The sequence below is a fragment of the Acanthochromis polyacanthus genome, chromosome 5 (assembly GCF_021347895.1).
Source record: "Acanthochromis polyacanthus isolate Apoly-LR-REF ecotype Palm Island chromosome 5, KAUST_Apoly_ChrSc, whole genome shotgun sequence".
In the NCBI taxonomy this organism is placed as follows: domain Eukaryota; kingdom Metazoa; phylum Chordata; class Actinopteri; family Pomacentridae; genus Acanthochromis; species Acanthochromis polyacanthus.
This window is the reverse complement of record NC_067117.1, coordinates 25,005,128-25,029,182: the sequence shown is the minus strand read 5'-3', so window position 1 is coordinate 25,029,182 and position 24,055 is coordinate 25,005,128. Positions and strand designations below refer to the sequence as shown.

The 24,055-nt window shown below is 39.8% G+C and overlaps 1 protein-coding gene across 8 annotated transcripts in view; it reads left to right on the top strand.

Annotated features, from left to right (window-relative positions):
• Nucleotides 1-6,518, top strand: part of foxp1b (forkhead box P1b) — a 149,547-nt gene extending 143,029 nt beyond the window's left edge. For all 8 annotated transcript variants that reach the window (XM_051948531.1, XM_051948529.1, XM_051948530.1 and 5 more), the window contains one exon: nucleotides 1,754-6,518. In XM_051948531.1, coding sequence (XP_051804491.1) covers nucleotides 1,754-1,898 — 145 coding nt within the window. In that variant the 3' untranslated portion in view covers nucleotides 1,899-6,518. The remainder of the gene's footprint in view (nucleotides 1-1,753) is intronic.
• Nucleotides 6,519-24,055: the final 17,537 nt, after the last annotated feature.

The following is a 24,055-nucleotide window of genomic DNA, read 5'->3' as shown; positions in this document are numbered from 1 at the left end:
GAAAGGCAGAGACAGGATGGGTGTGCTGGCCTAAAGGCAGCCTGCTTCTCCCTCTGCCCCTCTGCTTCTATCTTTAGGCTGATAAAGCTCACATCTCCTTCTCCATAATTATGTCTATAAGCTTTATGCAAGTACAAAATGAGTTAAATCTGTTTTCTTTTGCTTTTAAAGAACGTTATTCTCTTATTAACAAAACATACCCAGTGTTTTATTTCCTATGGATCAAGCATTGATTGTTATATAATGCAGCAATTAATGTGTGTTCCATCTCTGGAAGTCTCCAGGAATAAGCTGAGAACTAATGTGCAAAAACATCCCTGTTTTTTCACACAGTTCCAAGTACAAGTTCCTCACCCCTGTTAACTGTGTAACATGTGTTTTCCACATGTGCCAGTGTGCTGCTGGTTGACAGGACGCAGCTTTTTAACACGGTGAAGAAACCAGAGCACTGCTGTTAAACAGCCAGACGAGAATCAGGTATCCAGAGAAGGCTAATTATAAGCAAAGTGTAGAATCAGCATGCAGTTCAATAGCATAATAATAACAATTTCATGTCTGCCCTGCAGCCACAGAGTCAGACCTGAGGCAACGGCACTTGTGGAGTTACTTTGATGTGAAAATGATAGAAAAGCTGACTTTACTTTTTCCCCTTTTTATAATTTACACCAAAATATGTCAGCTCATTAGCATACGAGTGCCTCCATCACAATAGTTGCAAATCACACAAGACATCCTGGTGTGAATAAATCAAACGCAGGCTTTGGTGATGAAGAATGTACCAGTTGTCCCTTGTTGTTGTAGTAAATGAGCCCGGCGCCTCTTCCTGACACCGCTCTACCTCCACTACAGCAGCCTGGCACCGCAGGTTAGAGCGGCAAGTCCCCTGCAGCTGCTCATAATGTTTTTTTTTCTCTCCTCTCTGCCACAGCCAGGCCTTGTCTCCCCTGCGCTTTATTCCTGCTCTGTTTCTGTAATGAGAAATTTGGCAGATCTCATCTCTTTAGTGGCTCTTTTGCCCAGGCTGTGAGCTGGGGGGGCTCATGTTTTTGCCTTGTTTACAAGTGACAGCGTTATTATTCTCATAAGGGCTCTGTTTCTTATCACGGTGTTGTGCCGAGTGCGCTGCTGCCGCTCCGCTCCGCACGCCTTTCCTGCCAGCGCTTTTCTTCCCTTATTGACACTTGGTTGAAAATATGCATTAATTCTGGAGTTTAAAGCATGTATGGCGGTGTCTGGTCGCTGTGTTTGCTTGAAGTTGATTAATGATAGAAGCCGGCTCGGGGTCGTCCTCTGGAGACCCGCCTCGCAGGTTGTGCATGTTAACGAGCAGGAAGGGGAACACACAGCGCGCCGCTGATCCTCCGCCACCAGGAGGCTGACAACGGCAGCCCACTCGCTCCACAGAGTCCATTCTCTCCTCTCCTCGTCTCACGTTGTTAATCTTCCTCATTTATCAATTCTAAGTGAATACCCTGTTGTCGGTTGCCATGAAAATAAAAAGCCTGCAGCTTTGCCGGGATTGGAATACCTCAAAAGAAAGCTGAAATTATCATCAGCACCAGTGAGGCTCCCACTCAGAGTCTCACCGAAGCCAGACATTTGTTTTTGTTCCCCTGCTTGTTCCTTTACAAACAGAATCAGCGCAGGTCGGGATCACTTTGTGCCTGCGTGTGTGAAAGGTTAGGGAAAAAATTTAGGGAAGTTAAGGATAGCAGAGCTGAAGCTGTGTTTGTTCTCTCGTCTGCCCCTCCAGGCATCACATCAGCGTTAAGGAGGAACCACTGGACCCTGAAGACCATGAAGGGCCCCTCTCCCTGGTAACGACTGCCAATCACAGTCCGGATTTCGATCACCACAGAGATTATGACGACGACCAGGGCCACGACGACATGCTGTAAGGCTCAGCGCCGCCCCTCCCCAGCCTCAGCGGCCGAGGCAGTCTGGGTCATCTGGGAGATGGAAACGCTCCGCAGATAACAAACACTGAACTGCAGTCTCAGCCACTGATGACAGCTCTCAAATGTCTCCAAGTTGACTTTTTAGTGCCATTACAATACATAGCAAGAACACACACACACACACAAAAAAAAAACACAGATTACGCCCCACACGAGGGTTCCTTTTCTTTCCTGATTTCTTTCTACGTTTGATTTAAGTAACGCTTTAAAAGTGAAAACAAACTTCCTTTCTACTGTTGGATGGACTTGTTTGGTACGGGGGGCGACATGTTTCAGAGTCTGGGAGACCCTCGACCTGCAGCCGGGATGGACTGCACTCAGCGGACTGCAAGAGGGGTTATGTCTCTCCCCCAATCCTCCCCCACTCTCTCTCCCCCCTCCCTCTCTCAGACACACACATCTGACCATAAAGTGAAGAGAGAGGGAGAATGACTGACATTTAATTTACACCGTGTGTGTGTGTGTGTGTGTGTGTTTGTGTGTGAGGGAGAGAGAGTGCGGACTTCTGTTCATTGTCACTGCCTTCAACACTTCTCATTGGTTTGATTCCATCTCGGATGGGAGGGATGTTATTTTTCTGGGTGTACTTTTTTTTGTTGTTGGGGGGGTGAAAAGTTCTAAATATCAACATAATGTGTCTTCTCCATCATTCAATGCTGTTATTGATGTTGCATCTTTTTTTTTTCATTGTTTTTTCTTCAAACTGATCAGACCTCATGCCCATGCTGTGGAGATTCTGTGTGGTCAGCACTTGATGATGAATGTTTATGATTTCCTTTCATGTTGTTCTTTTTTAAACAGACGAAGCACGAAGCAGAATGTCAGATACCAAGTAGTATTTTTCTGTCATTTATTCCACAATCTTCCAAAAAAGAAAAGGGGGGGAAAAAAAGTCACCGCTCTGATGTGTAGCCCACCCCTCACCCCCTACTCCCCCCCCTCCTGCTCATGAAGTCCATTGGCAATGCACTACTCATAATGAAGGCTCTCTCCACGCATCAATGAAGTTTAATTTAAGATGCGAATGAATGACAGAGAAATCATGCAGGTTATGATTTATCCTTATGAAATTATACTTTAAAACAGCCCCTCACGGCAGAGCATGCTGAGCTGCAACAGAATTTCTGATCACTTACAAGCTCCGGGTTTTTTAAAGCAAAATGAAAATGTCAGGTGTGCACCGGCGAGATAATGATTTAGACCAACTAATTGTGATTCCTGAACACAACTGTCATTGTTAATCAAACGTGTCTGCTTTTTCCACGCTGTAATTCCATTCAGTGCTTGAAGATAAACGTGCATTCCCTGTAGTTTTATTTGTATCACGCGCATGACTACTTTTAAGTTTTGAGTGTTAATAATTGCACACCGGATGAAATGCTCGTTTTCTTTCATCAGGGGAACAATCCCGAGACCTGCAATAAGACCTAAACATTGCACATTCCAGCATTTGACAGCCATCGTAAAGGGCCCAAACATCCAGTACATGCCATTTAGGGAATGTGGATACCTCGATGTTCAATGCCACCCAAAAAGCCAATAGTTGTAGTCCACAACATTGAACTGAGTGGAATCCACGTGTGATTTTGTGATGCAAATAAAGAAAAAAAAATTCCAGCTATAATAAGGAGTTAAATTTTAGAGACCATGAATTTCAAGACTGCAATCAACCACTTTTATTTTTTTAATTTATTATTAGTTTTATTATTATTTTGTTTGGCTTATTCTTTTTTTTTGTTTTTTTTTAGTTGTTGATGTGTTTTAATATCTTGTTCTGTGACTACCAAAGATAAACTACAAAGTCAATGTTGTGTGTTCCATGCAATAGCAGATAAGGCCAAATATCTCTCCTGCATTCTCTCCCACCGGGCGATCTCGGCAGCGGTGATCGCGCTGGTGGCAGATTGATTTTGAAGGAAAACGCTCCTCAAACTGGTGTTTTCATTCATTTTTTTAATTTTTCTTTTTTTTTTCAATTTTTTTTTTAATAAAAACCAAAGTGGGTGTCTCGGACAGGACAGCTGCGGTAATGTCTTGCAGTGACCAAAACTGAATGGGAGGCGCTGACAGTCTGACTACATGATGACCAAATTAGGGAAACTTTTTTTTGTCATTGGGGCCAGTGAGTGGAAAAGGGAGCTTTTTGGTCAGGAGTAGATTTTGTGTGCAACGTAAAGGGTATGTAGATAAAGTCGACAAAGAAAACTATACTGGGAAATAGAAAAAGCTTTGCAGAGAACAATGTGAAATGGATTCTGTACTTCAACTGGACCACACAATGATTCAGTGTTTCTCTTCTTTTATTCCTAATCTATTTGTATCCTTTGAAATGATTGTATGCCACTTTTTAGGGGTTTTAGGTTGTTTTTTTTTTGTTAAGATTGGCAAGACTTTATGATTGTGTTTAGTTTCTGTCAACTTATTACTTTTTATATTAAAAAACACTCCTGTCAACTAATAAGCTGGGTACAAGGTACTTTATGGCAGTTATTGTTATTATTATTTTTTTTTAAGTTCACCGCTCATTAACTAAAATGGAAAAGGGCAATCTGTGGTTTCCAGAAGATGTATTTAATATCCAGGCAGCTGTGGGATGGGTCAGTTACAGCCAGGCTAGGATCGTGAGAACACGGCCGAGCTCATCCACAAACCCCCAGTCATCTGGCTGGTTTGTTTGGTATTCAAAAAAGGAGGAAAAAAAGCGCTGGTAGATTAGATCATTCTCAGCATGTGTAGCTTGACATTACTAAAGATAACAGCATGAGAAAAACGTTAGTACGCATACCTCAGTTCAAACCTATAGGGAATGATTCAATTAAATGAGAAAAAATAAACATTTCACTCAGTTGCACTTAGTTGTATGTCTTGCATGTGTAGTCTGATACTGTAGAGAGAAAAATAACAAAAAAAAAGAGGAAAAAAATGAAATTAGAGCTTGTTTATCTGAAAGGTTTCATCCTTTTTCTTTTTTTTTTGCCAGACCAATCCAAACCTCAGGCCTTTTTGTTCATGGAAATATCACCCAGCTGTGTGTGGCACCGCTCATCCTGTCAAAGTCTGTCCTCCGTTGTACTGATGGGTTGTTTTAAGGGCGTTCCAATATTAGGTTGTACATACATGTCGGTATAGCCTTTGTCTTTCCCTGTCCTTTCCTCTCTCTCTCTCTCTCTCTCTCTCTCTCTCTCTCTGTGTCTCTTTTTTTTAAGATCAAAAAAATACATTTGTGTTATGATGTTTGCTTTATCGCGACTGCTTTGTATTAACTATGAAATAGCTATGAGAAAAACTGCTGTATGTATTGGAATAGCAAACTGTGCTGCAAATGTATTTTACTTAGTAATCCTTGCTTTAACACAAAAGAAGAAAAAAAGAAGAAAAAAAAACGAAGAAAAAAAAATCACACCATAAATGCAGACGTCTGGGTGAGCTGGGCAGGGGCAGGCTGGGGGGGAGATTATCCCCGATTTTGGATTTTAAACTGTAATATAGAAAACAGACTTTTCTCTGTTATCATTGACCTAAGCATTTTGTACAGATTTTTTTTCCCTCTTTGTGTTAAGCTGTTTTTTGATACTTCCTTTTGATGGTCCAACCACTGCCTTCTGTGGCTGTATGTTAAAGATTACCTGCTCTGAGAGAAAGGGCAGACAGGTATATTTCCTCTACAAGACGGAGATATCTTGCATGACTAATCCCAGGGTCGCAGAGATTTGGGAGGTGGGGGAGGGAGGGAGGGGGTGGTTTAAGTGGTCAGTAATAATATAAGGGTGTATCAATCTAATGATATTTTATATGAAATTAATAGGAAAAAGAAGAAAAATATGCAGTGCCAAGATGTAAAGAATATTGTTAAATGCTGTTTTTTTTTTTTTTTTGTTCTGTTTTGTTTGAGAAATGCATTTCACTCACGCATCCAAGATGTGTCCTTCTCATCCATGTCACGTAGGTTAAAGACACGTTTTGTTCGGCATCCAGATATTTATATTTTTATCTCAAGTGGTCGTTGTAAATGAGTCAAACCAAGCACAGCAGGCAGGTCAAAGGTTAGATGCTGCTGGACACTCGGAGCGTAACGCCGGCCGTGCGGCATCAGATCCCCCGAATATCGCGCACATACACTGGCAACCCGAGCTAAAATGCCATTGTTTCATCCATCACCAACCATCCAGCCCGCTGTCATTCCGTCCCCCCTTTCTCTCTCTCCCTCTCTCTCCCCCCTTATACTCTCACATCACACTTTGTTTCTTTCCAGATGGAGGGGGAGGGAGGGAGGAAGAGGGGAGGGAGGTTGCAGCCCAGGAGCTGTCACGGTGCTCTCATCCCGCAGCAGCTTTTCTTTTCCTTTCTTGTCTTTTTTTTTCTTCCTTTTTCTTTGAAGATGTACTCTGTAGGGTTTTTTTTTTTTCATTTTTTTTAGAGAGAAATATTATTGCTCATCACTTCCATCAGTCTGTAACCTCCTCATCATTCCTCGTCTGTCTGATGCAGACCACTCTGTTGTAGTCAGTGGCGATGACTGACGTGAGCATTCTAAACATGCAATAAAATGCTGGTTGTTCACTTCGTTTCCTGAAAGTTCTTCTCTCTATCCGTACCTTACTCTGGTGCTTGAATACATTTGCTTTTTATTTTGCTCTCGAAAGATGCGGCTCTTGCAGTTTCAGGAAGTTTCTTAACACTAAATGAAAGCTTTGTGTTTGTGAATCAAAGCATCACAAACTGAGAGGATCCATTTTTGACCAGTATTTTACATCTCACCATGCTATCAGGTTGTAAATGGCCCTCTCAGCGCTGTTTTCCTCTAAATTTCGGCCTCCGGTTCCACACAGACCTGTTTGTCATCTGCTGCAGGACTCTCATCCCAGCCTAAAACAGTAAATTATATTGTAATTAAAATGAGACAGTTAAACTGTCTTTTCCTAACAGCAATTTAGGTAACTGCATTTGATAAGCTATAAATTGTAACAGCATTAAAATTCCAGAAATAATAGCGATATGGATTTGGTGACGGGAGCTAATGCTGATGACCAAGACTGGGGTTTTTACGACGGAGGCGCAGGTCACGTTGGCCACTAAACAGGAGACAGAGATCAAGTCTAAGCACTTTTAATCTTGTGAAACAAGCAATTACAAATAGTTGCATTGATTTGTTAAAAAGCTTTAGGTGACATAAATCGTTTCTTGCTTAGCTTATTGCTGGAAAGCATAAATGTCAAGTGTATTATTAATTAAGACCTTTGAAAGACAAGATTTAATGGAAACGATATAAAATCACAAGCAATCTTTCCGTGGGCAGTATTTCACCAAACGCTCAGGATTTGTGTGCTTCTCTGTTGTCTCTGTGGCACGTCGCAAACTGGATCAGATAATGTGAAGTGAAGATGCAGCTACTGAAGGTGTCTGTTTTTAAAAATCATCCAGAGCAGAATCGTTTACGGATTAATCACACAATAACTTATAGAGAGGCATTAACATATGATATTATTATAGTCCATAAAGACGGGTGAAATATGGGGGCAGATATACTGGTGCAGTGACATGATCCGCCAATACTGATTCTTCACACATAAATCTACATTTCTTTGCAGATAACTGACGACACACGGTTCTAAATGAACAAAACTATCACAATTAAGTGAGAAAAAGAGCTTTTAAATGATACTTTTTGAAAAATAATGTATTTTCTAAACACTCAGTCTTCAGTCATTCACTGTGGCGATGTAGCCGAGCAGATAGCTTTTGGTTTCATCTGCTCAGGTTTAGCTAAATAAATTAGCAGTAGTGTTAATCACCATTAAAGGCATTATGGAGGATGTTTGTTTTTTTGTTTGTTTAATTTGTCTGATTCACATAAAATGAATATACTGACCTTTAGTGGACTTGTATGTATGGTCTCTAAAAGAATAAAAAATTAAAAAAAATAACTGTGGACATGGCAGGACCTGAAAAACATCAGCCAATCAACGCGCTCGGACCGAGGCGTTTGGTTTGCTCCCTTTCCTGTCAATCAAAAATCTTCCGGCTCAGGCCTAGTTACGTAGATTACGTACGCCTTGGACTTACGTGTTTTCTGTATGTGTTGCTTTGGTATAGCTTCATAGTTAGCTGGCGACTTGTTTTGCTCATCTTTTTTTACATAATGGCAGATAAAGATCCAGGGGGACCCAGCCGTAAAAGACAACTTCACGAGTGCTACGCAAGTTTCTGGAGGGGGGCGTTTCTTCGTAAATGTTAAGAGGGGGGAGGTTAGAGGGGGGTGAGGGAGAGGTTGTATGTGGGCATGCGCATGCTACATTCAAAGTCATAGGAAATTAAAACTCCTCTAATGCCTTTAAGCTGTTTTTATTTTTTTGACCAATGATAAATGTTTTATATTTACTGTGAATTCTTTGAAGTACATTTTCATGACTTGTGCAGGGAGCTGAAATGAGGTTGTTGAACAAACAGATTAAAGTGTAGTTTTCTTTTATTGTTCAAATCAATGTTATTTTTATTTGTTATTTATTCATTTATAACACATGGCCTGTTTGTATTAGTGAATTGGTCAGAGATGTGGGCAGTGAGGCTATGAAAACTTCACTGATAAATACTAAGTTAACATTTTGTTTCACTAAATCAAACTTTCTTAAATTTTTCTTAAAGTCTTAAATTTCAGGTCCATTTATGTACATTGTACACTCATGAAAAATGACACATTGACTTTTTATCGACAAATGCCACATAATTGTATGTTTTTAGTTAAAAGTATCAACAGTGTGGTCATTATAAATAACATGGTTGTCTTACATTAATATATTCTTTGGAATGGAGATCAAAATCTGTCCACATCAGCAAGAGATACGTAATGTTAACCAGCTTTAGTTAGTTTAATTATTTTGACCTTAAGAATCTGCTTTTAGTCGATATACTTCACATTTGTCTGCTCAAGATAAAATAATGATGCTTCTGCAATTACCAAAGTTTAATTTCTAAATCCAACTTAGTTTTTCTAGTTAGGTTGTCAAAACTTTAGTTTCCACACAAAGCAAGGGGAATCAATTAACATATTTTCTTTATTCATTAACAAAAAGGTGAATCTGCTAACATTTTGGTGCCAAAAATGTGAGAGATAAACCTTTCATTGCACCTAATTATGGTAATGAGTATACAGTCAACTATATTTTGGACACAGCATGTAACATGAAGTAAATATCACATGCTTCCTATTATTATGCATAACTTTTAATCTTTTTATCTATTGCTTGGAAAGCTTTAAGTTGGATAAAATCTAATGCTGTTAGTACCACAGGTGAAATTCCATTGACCTCCATTGAGGAGACAGAAATCTGGCAAATATATTAAAACCTCAACAAATAAAACAATTGTAAAAAAAAAAAAAAATGTCTGTCTAAATTCCAGATAAGGTAAGTCAGAAATTAGTTTTATTTTCAGTGAACTGATTCTCTTTTCTCACCTAAACTGGTCAAGGCAGATGGTTTCCCACCCGTCAGCCTGGTTCCACTGAAGGTTTCTTGGCCAGTGTAAGTCAGTTCTGTTCAGTTTCATTTACTGTATGTTGCACCAAATCACAACACATATCATCCCAGGTCAGTTTATATAGTGTGGTCAAAACCTTCTAACATGTACAGACAGAAACCAATCAGTTTCCCATTTCTGTACGATATTGTAACAGTTGGAAGGGACAGGAAGAAACCCCAGCAGAACCAGACTCAGGGAGGGCAGCCATCTGCCTCCACCAGCTGGGGTGAGGGGAGAGTGGAGAAATCAAAGATTAAAAAAAAATGAAAGATGATCAGTGAGAAACAAACACTATAACAGTCAACACTGGGAAGGTTGGGAGGACAACTGACTGCAGATCAGAAACATGCAGCTCTGAAGCCAGAGATACCAGCAGAGAGGTCAGATGACAGAAAAGACAGAGAGGGAGAGGTGCTCAGAGCTTCAAAGGATGACATCATCCAGATTACAGAACTATAGCAGCATAACTAAGGGCAGTGTTAGACCAGTGATGTCTGCAAGGGTTTGCCAGGGTCCAAACAAAGTTCATTTGGTTATCTCCACAAGTCCATAGGAGAACTTTTGCCACTTAACGTCACATTCAGCTCAAAGTTTTTGTCCATGCTGTATACAATAAGAGAAATGGTACACATGCTCAACAGCCAAGAGCAAGTAGGGAATACGTAGGTTTTACCTACTGCAAAAGTGTGTAACAGTCTGCTGTTGAGTTGATAATATAACACCGTTAATGTGAGAAATTAATAAGTTAAATAAGAGTGCACTTTGTATTTGAGGATTCACAGAAATAATGAATCGGTTGAACTTTGGGACTCCAGTGCCCATGATGTTTTGTTTAAGCAAGGGATTTTGGGAAGTCAACAGCGCATACAGGCGTGGAAAAAATGTTTAATTTATCCTAGTAGCAAGTTATACTGGGACATGAGTTGAAGCTTGTGTTCACTAAAGCAGTTTATGAAACAGAAGTCCAGGCTCTTGCCTTTTTTTAAATGTCACTGTGGAAGCCACTACAATGTAAGTAACATCCTCCAAACTCTACAAGAGTCCACATGCTGCTCAAAGTGTGAGTTCGAGCACTACACTAGGGTGATACTGTGCACACACAGAACAAAACTCCACCAAAACTGCTCAGTTGTTGTGTCATTTCCGACACCTGAAATCATTTAGTCCCGATTAGTCCGCAGCAGTCGATTTGTAGTAGGTTCACAATCACATGGTCATTTGATGCAGCTGATGTGGTATTCACTTGTAGTCCTAGTCATCTGATGTTCCCTGAAAAAGTCATCTAAATCTGTTCATCTGTTTTTGAGTAATGTGAATGGACAGACAGACAGACAAACCAACGCCAATCATCACATAACTCCTTGGCAGAGTAATAAGTAGATACAACCTACTGCACATGTAGGAAACTGATTCCTCTAACTGAAACTGTGCAGATCACAAAAGCAGTCTAACAGCAACAACTGATGTGTCCACAGCAGCACTTTAAGTTTAAATTTTAAGCTTAATCTCAAAAGAAAAAGAGTACTGCTTCTGAGTCCCAACTGGAAGCCGGTTCCACAGCAGAAGAACCTGAAAGCTGAAGGCTTTACTGCCCAGTTTGCTTTCAGAAACTCTTGGAACCAACAGTATCCTGTCACTACAATATGTTACTATGTCTTTAAGATATGATGGAGCTTTGTCATTACAGGCTTTTTTATATTAGAATTGAGTTCTTCCTACCTACTGCTCCTAAGTGCTGCTCAGAAATTGTGGTTTCTTTCTATAATACTGTAACGGTCCTGACCTTATTATGTGAAGAGCCCAGCCGTTACACATGCTGTAATATGGCACTATATAAGTAGAATTGAATTGAACTGAAACTCTGTAATGTCATTAACAGATTACTGTTAATTTTCCTCATTAATCATAGCGAGGCTTTTTAACCCCTTTAAAGACGTGCTGCTGGTGCATCCGGCCCTGCAGACTCATCACAGCCACATTGTTTAGCGCTGTTAGATTGCGAAAACAAACGTGGATGGCTGCTGTTCACTTTATTCTAATTAAAGCGCGCCGCTGCCTCATCCATTCACACAAGAGCTTCAGTCAAATAGTCAAAGCTGGCAAACTCCCAACATTGCAGTGAGGCAATTAGCAGTCCTGCAGTGTTTGTTATTCATGGTTTGATGTAAAAATTTGTTTATTAAGATGGGCTGCAGGCGCTGGTGTGCAATAGACCTGCTTGTAATTAGATTCCAATTATTTGTCTGTTTCTGATATTGTAAACTGGCACTTACCACATCAGTTAAATTGACACACTGCACTGCTTGGTTTACTCGGTAATTAAAATGTGTTCTGTTAATTAGATGATGACCACTTTATTCCAGGGCTCTTGTGTTTGGGCTCCTCGGCGGCTCACTGTTTGGATCATGAGTTGCCAGACGCTTCCCTAATCAGCCCTTGTTTTGTTTCAATTACCACCTGCTGTTCAAAAGGCATGCCTCACTGCCCCCCACCCCTACACACACACACACACACACACACACACACACTGATGTACACAACAATACCACAAGGCCTGCTTCACCAGCAGCTCCAACACAACAATCAGTGATTCACAGCTGGGCCCGCTTTCTTCTTTATTAGAAGGCACAGCTAGGTTTCAAAGAGAGTACAAGCAATTAAAAAAGGAACTAAAGGAAGATGAAAGTATAAAGGTACTTATCACATCAGTTAGCGGGCCTTGTGTGTGTAGCCAGTGGTAATTACACTCATTGAGTAAATAGCTCTGATGCTCAGATGTCACCTTCGCTTGGTAACGGAGGGTTAAGGGTGGGGGAGCTGTTGGATCCACTGACTGAAGATGGCTGCAGATATAACGCAGGTGCTGCCATGAGAACTCAGTGTGGATGTCCTGATGTTGTTATAGCAACGCCCCAAACTCAACTCAAACTCAGCTGTGAAATGTGTTGGCTTAGACTGAAATCGGTTTGAGATTTGCTGCTTTAGTCAAGTGTTAAAACTCGTACTCGAACTTGGGAGTAAAAGCTCAACAGCACCAACTCGTATTCCATTTGCAGCTCATTAGCTGACTTTTTTTCTTTCATATCAGACGGCTCAGTTGTCATGGAAATAGATCTGTTGACATGTGAGCTCAGTGTGATTTCTTCAAAGCGCTTTGAGGACTTTATGTTGGCTTCAAAGTCAAACGGCGGTATCCCATTCAGTAAGTCAACATTTCTTTATAAACAGAACTACGGTAATAAAATATATTTTTCTTCTTAGTAACAAATCCCAGCAAAGGCCAAATTAAGCATTGAAGTGATCTTACCAACATCTATCCAAAGCTGTTACTTCTCAGTGCTTTAGTGCTCCATTGTTGTACAAAGACTGTTAAAGACAGACTGCTGCACCGACATACACACAGCAGTATATTTAAACTCAGTTCACCAACAAACACAACACAGATGCTACACACTGCATACCAACCAATCCACAGCTGAAAATGGTCCTTTCAAAAGGCATTATTGGCTTCTGTTTAAGTAACACTACTAAAATACTACATTGCAGAGCTGTTTTGGGGAACTCAGCCTTCTTTAACCCTCCTGTTGTCTGCATTTACCGGCATCCAAAAAATATTGTTTCCATGTCTGAAAAAAATCCAAAAAATAAATTCCCCAAAATTTCTGAAAATCTTCAAAACTTTCAGGAAGGAAATTCTAATAAAATAGTTTCATTAAAAAAAAAAATCCCCCAAATTTGGCAAGAAATGTCTTGGAAATATGTTTTAAAAATTAGCAAAAATCTTCCAAAAAAATCCTACAATTATCAAAAGTGATTTCATATACAGTATATCAGTAAAATGTATGATATTTTCTTTAAGAACATTCACAAAAAAATAAATGAAAATCCAACGCCTTCAGGAAGAAAATTCCAATAATTCCTCAAAAGTTTTATTTTTAAAAAAAATCCCCAAAATTTGGCAAGAAAATTCTTGTAAATATTTTCAAAAAAACAAATAAAAATCTTCCAAAAAACATTCACAAAAAAATCAACCAAAATCCAGTGAATCTGGCTGGATTTTGGTTGATTTTTTATTTTTTGTGGGGGGAATGTTCTTAAAGAAGCTTCTTTTTTTCCACCAAAAAATATGAAAAAAAAATCCCAAAAAGATTGAAAATGTGGACATAAAAATATATTTTTTCCACATTTTCAAACTTTATAATGGGTCAATTTGACCCGCAGGACGACACAAGGGTTAAGAATTGAAATTTTACATGTTTGTACCATTAATTTATAGGACCCAGTGGGATTGAGTCTAGCAGGGGGGACAAGTGTGAGAAAATTACCCAATAAGTTGTTTGTGAAAGCAGCTACTTGCCTTCGAGGGAGAGCCATGCAGATCCCCGAGGAGGCTGGGGTAGATGGAAGGGTCGGCAAAACACCAAACTGCAGCACTGGAGATCGCTGTTTGTTTCCTGTTATAAACTGATTGTCACTGCTGCCACCCCAGATCTGATAAGTTCATTCACAGAAACTGTGTCCATGATGTCCAATGTTCAGTGAATGTAACTATGGTGTACGAGTGCAAAGCTATGGATAGCCAGTCAACCGTCCATAAACATCATTGTTACAGAAGCAGTTATGTGACTTAAATTGATGCATAGACTCCTCCACAATCAATGAGTTTTTTTACATTAACTTTGCTCTATAAGTTCACTTCTATTACAAATTGAAGTGTTAAAATGCAACTTCACTGCAAGGAAGACAGTGTCAGATCATACTATAATAATAAGTAATATAGGCTGGGTTTTGACACTCATTAACAGGAGCTGAGGTTTAGTTTGTCGATTCCAGCTGTTTGTAGGAATCTTTTCTCTGAGTTTATTAAATACATGAAGCATCACATATGAGAAGGATCCAATTACGTATACTTATCAGTTTTCCCCTAACAACATGTCACACTGGGTCCTTTTTTGACACTTAGACACAGCTTATAGGCTGCACTTAAATCATTTGTTACAGCTGCATCCTGAAGTTTATCACCACTCGATATTATTTCACTGTAAAAGTCAGAGTCCAAATACATATTTTGATCAAGTTTTTATTCATTATTTTTTTATTTAGGAGACTTTTTTATTTCACTCCAGGATATTTACAGCAGTAACACAATTGTGCTTATTATTGTGTTGTATTCAAATATGACCTCTTGAATCTTTAAATAAACTGCCAAAATATGGTAATAGGTGGTCTAGTAACAATGAAAACATATTTTATTGAAGCATAGGTTGCTGTAGTTTAATTATTAGTTGAAGGACCATCATGCATGGACAGAATTTTCAGTGTTGAAGTCATAAATAAATACGAATCTCTTGCCTATAGGTGCATTTGTATCACTTCAAATACTTTGCAGCCTGTGTAGAAATTCAGCTATATTGGGTTTTTGTGTGCCACCCCAAGTTTGTAGTGGTTTCATCTGGCCATTTCTATGAAAAAAGACTCTTTAGTTATTAAGATGGGGACAAATGAGGAAGTTACTAGGTGACGTAACGGAGCCACAGAGTCCACCTAGGGAGGAGGTTGGGGTCGGTGGAGGGATCAACAAAACACTGGACTGTAGCACAGAAGATCAATGTTTGTTTCCTGCTTGAGACTGACTATCAGTACTGTGTCAACAAAAATGTCAAAAGTAATCTTTAACAATTTATCTGTGGCTTGCTCTTATAGTTGCTCTTACAGTTTAGAGAGTAAGAGCGAACAACCTATACAGTGGTCTAGTTTAGAGGACTTCTTAAAAAATCAGAAGGTGCTGAGACAGACTAAAACACTGATGTCTGACTTTTTGATAATAACAAAAATATGTAACGACACTAGTTCTATTTGCAACAACAGAAAAGTGTTTCAAGAATTCTCCATCTTGCATGCAAATAGTCGACACACACAGTCCCCTACATGGTGCACAGAAAGCTTCCTACAGATAAAATTAATGAGATTTGATTAGTTGTGGGGAAGAAATTAAACCCTACACCAATAATATTACCCACTTTTTAATCTTCTGAGGTGAAAATTGAGTCAACAAGACTCGTCTCTGTGTTCAGACCGGACTCCAGCATACTAATTGAGCCCTCCAAGCTGCCGATGTGGAGCAGCTGCAGAGCGCACAGCCTCAGGTTGATCCTGCTTTGCTGTAAACACTAAGTAACTCCAGTGATAAACTGCAGTGCAGATCTACACTCAGCTGCAGTCCTGGCTGTCTGACCCGCACTCATGTCCCAGCGTCCCACATTATTGGAAGAAATGTTTTGTTTGAATAATTGAAGGGATGCAAAATAACATGAATAATTACTCGCTTTTGCTATTTGTGTCATAGTGGATTAACAGAGAAGTGGCTCCAACCAGGATGCTTTTTTTTCTTAATGATAGATTTGTGATCAGGAAAAATATAAAAATACAAAATCTTGATTTGGTGTCTATTGGCTTGCAAGCCACATTGGAGCTAATGGTTCAATAGTACAAATAAGTGATTTAAGACAGAACACTATATTTAGCTTCCACTGACAGACAGACAAAAAAAAGGTATTACTCTGGTGTCTGTATGCTAAATATAAAGCTAATACTAGCTGCTTTCTTTAGCTTAGCACAGTGACTGAAAACAGATGTACAAAGCTAGCCCGGCACGGCGTAAAGTTAAACAAAAAAGAATCTTTAAGATGCATTTGTGAGCTTAAACATATTAATGGGATCATAGATTTCATTAACTTTAGAGAGATGTTGCCGCGTCTCAGGCCTTCGTGCTAAGCTACGCTAACAGGCTGCAGACTACTAACTCAACACGATTGTAGCACATTTTTTGCGCTTTTGTTTTAAACAAGGCTAATAAACTATTGCACTGTTTCATGCAACAACAACGCCAAGCCCTTGTAGCAGACCGCCTATAACTGTAGTGGTCATAAGGTATCTAGTTTCTTGAAAAAAAAGCTGCACACAATAGATTAACATTTATTTTATTTTTAATTTAGAGGCATCGCTCATGTGGAAATTTAAATTGTAGTTCTGTGGTCCTCTGACAGTTGCGGTTAAAAGGAAGCGTATTATTGTAACTGCAGATAGCCTTCATTGGCAACAGTCTGCATTTCTATTCACTTCCATCCTGCACTCTTTCCTATATGGGCTCTCTGTCCTTCCGCTGCGAATGTATTGCTCCCCCCCCACCCCACCCCACCCCCCCCTCCTTTCTTTAAAAAAGCTATCATTTAAACATGTCATGGGTAGTGTTTACCTGCAGTGAACCTTGATTGAGGAAGCCTGTGACTTTACACTGATGCCCTCCTAATCTGTATGACTGGCATGCTAATTTCTCTGACGCTGCCATTCAAAACACAAACATGAAATGTTGGTTTTAGAACCGGGAGACCTGGTAGAGTGAATTTCAAGTGCTTATTCAAATATTTCATTAAAATGTAAATTTTTACAACACCGTACGTCTAGCTGTGCACAAGGCATGACTTAAGAAGTTATGAAGTTATAGCGGCATTTCTCTCTCTGATGCCAATTAACTGGGGAGGGGAGGGAGGGTTTAATGTCCTCACCTTGTTTTATCGTCGCATAACAGCGTGCCAACAAATGCATCACATGCAACAGGACATTCAGGTATTGACAGCTAAGATTGGTAGCCTGGAAGAAAAAGAGGGGGAAAAAAACAGAGAGTGTCAAACATGAAGCCTCCTGAAGAGTGGTGGCTAATCAATTCTCTTATCTCTCACAAAGTGCAAATGAAGTGATTAAAATTAAGGTTATGCAGAAGAAAGAAGTGGAAGTGAAGGAGGCGGCCACACAGCTGCTGCTGGATCTGCAGGTTTATCTCATTTATCAGGACTAGAAAACAACCTATTGAAGGTTTTCTTCACTCAGGCTGGTTTGGGGGTGTTTTTATCTGATGCTGATTATTGCATGTAAAAAAATATTTGAAAATGATACATTTTATCAGTACGTCTCCGTGTGGTACGTTGTTGAATACCACTTTTCCCAAAAGGTTATTACCAAATGTTGCATATTAAAACAAAAATATGTGTATCACTTCAGGTTTACAAATTCAGATTGGATTAGGAGCTTCTTTTTTTTTTTCTCCCCTTTTCAATCATCTGACCAACAGACTGTAACCTGATAGGACGAGTTATCGGTCCACAAGGAGAGTGTTCTTCTTTAGCATGGATGTTTGTTCAAAGTTTGCATTTAAAAATGGATAACAACTTGATATTCTGACTTGTCTTGAATATTTGTATCTGATGAAAATTCCAAGGAGGAATTCAAATCACATAAACTTTGATTTTCTGAGTCAAATATTTGAACTATAAATTCAAAAATATTCACACCCTAACACTTGAGTCTGATCTGGGCAGTGATTTTCCCCCTTGATTTATTCCAAGTATTCTTTTACGAGTTCTTTTTTCCTTAACCTCTTCTTCCTTTTTCTGAAAACAAAGCTTGTAAATCACTACCTTAACAACTGTATGGATTCAAATGGAAATTTATATGAATCTTTAATCTTAAAGTAGTTTGGATTTTGCACTTTTGCATGGAACTGCTGGCTGTATAACATGCTGTTCACATACTGATCACTATCATAGTAAAACATCTCTTCCCCTGCAGTCATTTAAGCCTGTTTTATAGCATTTTTTTTTTACACAGATTAGCTGAATTATTTGTTGCAATCGTAATTTGATGAGGAACACAGTTTAAATAAGGCTATTTACTGACTAACAAGTGTCCTGTATTTTATGCACATGGCTGTACATATGCTGCAAAGTGTTGCACACTTTAAAATACTGCTTTGATTTTGTGTTAGCTTAAATGTTGTACAGCTGATACAGGGTCCCTGGATGAGGAATCAGTGCTAGATGAACACAATGTAGAGAACTGCTAAATTATCTGGTATAATATTTAGAAAAAATAACATTTAATGAGTTTTTGCATGTCTTTGAGACTTTCAGTTTGAAATATGCTTCAGTTTAAAGGGACAAAATTTGATAAAGTCATCCACGGAAATTTCCCTGCAGGGCATTCTCCCTGTCAATCAGTCATTCATCATCTTTAAGCGTGTGCTTGTCGGAGGATGTATCAATGAATAAAAAACTTGCCTGTTGACTTTTAGAGTGTCTATTTAGCTTATATTTGCAGTTTTTCCTGCCTCGATCAGACACTGAAACTTCAGCGACAAGCACCTCCGGCTTCGTATCGCTCGAGGTTCTTCGCTCTCCCCTTTTATTTCTTTATTTATGCTCTCATTTTTAACTTGCGGGGGGAAGAAGACAAAATGGTTGCAGGTGGTGATGAAAATAAGAGCCATCCATCATTATTTATTAGGCATGAAAAAGATACACAATAATGTAATTTAATCTCTCAGCAGACAATTATTTCCACATATTGATAACGCAATGCGAAAAGTGCCATGAATCCTAATATGATGTTTGCTTTTATTGGTGTATGATACAACCAGAACAAATAATGTAATTGTATCAGCGAGAAAATGTGATTATTTGCACATGCTAACATTATAATACCAATCTGCTGCAGACAATGGTATCATATTATTTTGCTGTGCTTAACTAGTTACAATTTGCATTAAGTTATTATGTCTGGGTGGCAATAAAGACGGCGCTCTCCCTCTGGTCGCTGCTTTTCTTAGTTTCTCATTACAGCTCGGTGAAAAATTTTTGAAAGGTTTCAAGTCCAACAGCCCACATGATGTCTGATGTGAGGCGGGAAACTTTCACACGGAGTTGCAATATGATATTTCTGTCTGACTGTGTGCTATAGCCTTTATTTATTTATTTTTTTGTGCGTGCAGCTCCAAGCACAGACGAGCATCCAGCCCAGTCTGAGGTTAAAGAAACGTGGCACAATAGACGCGATTGCTATGCAAATGATGGCGCCGGAAACAAAAACACCTTTTTTCCATTAAAAAGTAAAATGCTTTAAATATTTGCATATAGGTGCGCTGATTTGGTTTTTCACAATATCACGATGATTAACATTAATGAAGTAGCCGCTTGATGCACCGAATGTCAGGCCACATCAGGCCACCTCTGCAACCTCCTCTGTGTTTTGCATGGCGAAGCATTCACGCCATAGTGAACTAATGACCAAGTCAGCCTGTGTAAAATTAGGCTGTGCATCTACACAAGTGTCTTTCTGACATTATGAGAATGTTTTATTGATGACTCATTATTAGCAGTCCGGCAGTGAGGTGAGTTTGATCCACGAGGAAGATGCAAAGTGTAATAATAATAATGCCTGCTTAATTATTAATACTCAAAACCTAATCCATCTCTGCAGAGAATATGTACATATTTTAGTGTCTCATTTGAATTTTTGCAACAAACACACACCTAAAAACCATTAGATGGCCGTGGTAATGACAGGTTTAAATGGGCTGATTTTTAAGAATTAATGCGCTACTGTCACTGTATGGCTCGAGCTGAAAGAAAGAGGTCTTCCTGTTTATTCGGTTTGATTCTGAGAGCGTGCAGCGTCCTACTGCACGTCCCCGTAGAGAGGCGAGCCGAGCACATGCTGTGTGAAGGCGTCATTCTGCACCGGAGGCTAGAAGAGTGTTTGCAAGTCATTAGTGGTTTGTAAATGATATTTGTTCCCATGTGACATATCATTTGAAATGGTTTTCTAATAATAACACCCACTGATAATAAAATAAGAGGGCCCTCATGTTGTGATTATGCTTTTCATAAATTTGGTCTGGAAAAATGGAGGGAGACAATTCAATATGAGTAAGTGTTCTATATATATTGATGTGAATGCTACTCTCAGATGGTGAGCGTTGTTCTGTTGCTGCTTCACTTTGACCGCTTTGAGCGTCTCACACTGAGCCGGAACAATTCTACAAATACAACTTTTGTTATAACCTGACTCGGCTTTGTTGTAAATAAAAAGCATCTTTCCTCTAAAGCTCATTGTGCTGCATGCTACATGCAAAAAAGCTTGAACTGTCGCCTCCTTCCTTAATGACTCCTGACAAATACCCTGTCTTCCTGCGGTGCGTCTCCTGTTCACCACCGCACAGCACCGAGACAACTTGGCACAGGCAGCAGTGTGTCTTTTGAATAGGAAGCCATACTGCTGCTCTAACACCATTTGCCTTGTATTTTATGAAATGAACCAGCGGCTCGGAGATCAATAGGCCCCTGCGGTGAATGCGAACAACGCTATTGGGCCCTTATCAGGACCCCGCTGCCAATCTGTGGCAAGCGAAGCCTGCACCTTCCCTGGATACACCATTGGTCTTTGAAATTAAAGTTGACGCCTGTAATCCAGGGAAATGGTCCCTCTACTCTCGCTTAGCACCGGTTTAGTTTCACCCCAGCTGATGATAAAGCATGACAGAAATACAGAGCACTATCTTCTTGCTGGGGTTGATAGGTTCTGCCAGCTTATCAGGAAACAGGCAGCTAACCTTCTTGTGCCTGGCCCGTGGACAAAACTGAGGAGTCAATTTACAAAAGAAGCCATGCTGGGTGGCTTGTAAATAAAACCGTTCGTTCTCTATGGAAGACAAAAAAGAAAAAAAAGTAAAAGAAGAAAATAACCAATTTTATAACCCACCCAAAAGTGAGCAAATGTATAACACAGGAGGCTAAGCGCTAGTGATAGAGTGTATTCATGTAAATCCGCCCAAGCACAGCTGCAGGAAATTGACAGGGATCTACTGGAGCGCTTTGCCTGTAAAGGGTGGGATTTACATGCCTAACTAGGGCTTAACCACCCTCCCCCGAGTTTACCTGTTACTCTCTGGCCTCTGAGCACACGTCTGGATGTGCTAAGGTTGCACTGCTTATTCTTAATGCCTTTTCATCCCCCCTCATATCTGTCAGTCTCAGAAATGAACTCATAAACTCCACCGGGGCTACTCAGTATTGCAAAATTGGTTTGGCGTGACGGCACATCACGAGTTTTGTTTGTTTCCTGCTCTTGAAGGCCTCAGAACTTTTCCACGGCAGCCCCCCAGATCAGTTAAAGTGTACGGCAGGATGTGACCGAACGAGGCTGCGAGGTGCTGCAGGATTGCTTCACGGGTAATTGCGATCACATTAATGCATGTGTTCCTCCCGAGGAGAAAGTGCAAGTCTTTTCCTTTTGGACAGGATGTGGCTTTGGGCAGTTGGGGCTGGTGGGCGTCGCTCCTGGGCTCCACAGCCCTCAGCTGAATCTCAGTCCCTGCAGGCAGATTCTGCAGACCGCTGATGGCAGTTTAGACTAAGCAGAAAAACTGTTTGGCTTTCTTTTTTTTTTCTTTCTTTCTGTTTTTTTTTGGGGGGGGGGAAACTCACATCTGTACACGTAGAGCACGCACCAGCGGCGGACTAAAACCAAAGCAGTCTCAACAAAAACACAGAAATGTTTCCTCATTTGTTTTTTTCCTCTCCAGCTAAGATCCTCGCAAATGATTAAAAAACACAAATAGCTTGCACCAGTTCTATTAATGCTGCCTTATTATCACACAGGAACCAAGTGCAGATGGAAAGCGTTCTCTTTGGCCCTGTGTGTTTTGTGTGTCGCCCTCCCCTTGCTCCTACTAAACAATGATTTTCAGAACTGGAGCCGCCGCCAATAAAATTAATGGGAGACTTGCTGAGTCCATACAGGAAGTGGGCTTTTTAAATAAACACATTGTTTCCAAACTAATCCACACCCCTATTGTTTACAGACGGGGAACTGGGCTGGGTGCAGAACGGGCCGGTCCGCCCCGATTAACCCGCCTCCCCCTCCTCTGCTGTCAGGGCCACTCCATTTCTAAACAGAGGAGGAAGAAGATAAAACTGTCACACAGGAGCCGACTTTGATGTCGTCCTTTATACACTCAGGCCTACCTGACTTGACACTTTATTACTTTATTAAGTTAAATATAGGTTATGATGACAGAACAGCTATTAAATGTGGGTAAGTAACACTTTTTGGTGCAAGTGTTGAAATGACGTCTAAGTGTGGAGCTTCAGGGTGACTTTTTTTTTTAAATCTCTGCCAAAGTTGAGATCTGTCATATTAGTGGACTTCTGATCACTACTGATCAGAAAATATGGTGTTGTAGATGCTCACTTATCCAGATCATTGTAATCCTTCAGTAGAAAGTAACTGAAATTCTCTTTTTGGTTCTTGAGATGGAAGAGATGGAATGTCTTCAGGAATCAAAAACAGAAGTCCTGATGCTTTTTCCTAAAGCTCTTGGGATTCTGTTGAAAGTGTAACAATAATGTGTCCCTAAACATGACATGCTGGACACCAACACACTCTCATAATGTCTTTTGTTTTCTGTTTTAAAGCTGCAATCTCTGCTGTCTCTCCATCCAGCTGTTATTCTGAACTACTTCAGACTCTTGACTTCCCCCCTGGACTCAGCTCCTCCTGATGAGTCTCTCATGTTTAGCCTTCTGTGGTCAAGGGCTTATGGGAAATGGTGTTTGTAAAAGGCTGCTAAAAACAGAAATATGAGATAAAAAACAATATTAGATCAGTTTTCTAAAAACACCATCCTTATCTGGAATCACGAAGTGACCCGTACGACATACTGTTTAGCACGGCCCTGTTCCCAGACTGGCTTTTTTGTTTTCTTCTCTTTCTTTTGCAATTTTAACCATTGAAAACATATTATGGGATGTTGAACTGAGTGGTTTAATATAACTATAAAGGGCAGTGCTGGGAATTTTTGATTTTCTGCCATGAAAATCACACACTGGACTCTTCTCTGGTGTTTCTGTTGTATGTTAAAACTTTTTAAGCAAATAGTTTCACAGTAAAGGTTTATCAGGTATTTAGAAATGAGCTCTGATTAGAAAAACTATACCAAATTTGTCACAATTTAGGTCTTCAAGGCATATTTATCAAATATTGGCACAGACTATAAAAACGGAAACCAATTACATCTTTGGCCCTCCTCCAAAATCTAAATACAGAATCTATGTTTTGAGAGCAACACTGTGTACCAATAAATAGCATTTTTTAAATCATGTAAATATACAAACAGCCACAGGAAGCAAAACCGCCCATAGACATTAATAATTTTATCTTCAGAACCTTCTATTTTTGTGCTGCAAGATTCAGTCATTATTAAACAATGCTGGAACAGTGCTCAGAGTCTTAACTTCTGGAATAGAGGCCAGACGTTCTGAAGTCCAATATTGACCACATCAGTACACAAGTGAAAAGAGTGATGGGGTTTTATCACAAAAAAAAAAAACTGCAATTCAACTTTTAAAACAAGCAAAAGCATTCAATGAAAAGAACAACTAGCCTTAACTGCTTTTTCTCTCCTGTAAATATTAACTTTCTAAAACGCTGGATGTCTTCTATTAGCATGCAGGGCCCCTTATGTAATGAATATACTTTGCATGATCAAATTATCAGCTCTGAATTCAAAATATCTGCGAATTACCCGAACCACTCTGTCAACCACTCTCACTTATCGCCTCCTGCATCGATTTTTGTTTCAAATCCTACCAGTCACTTATACTTCCATTTACATAATGTCCGATGAGAAAAATTTGTCAGACAGATTGTAATTCATATCTCCACTCTGCGCGCTCGCTGGCCCTAAT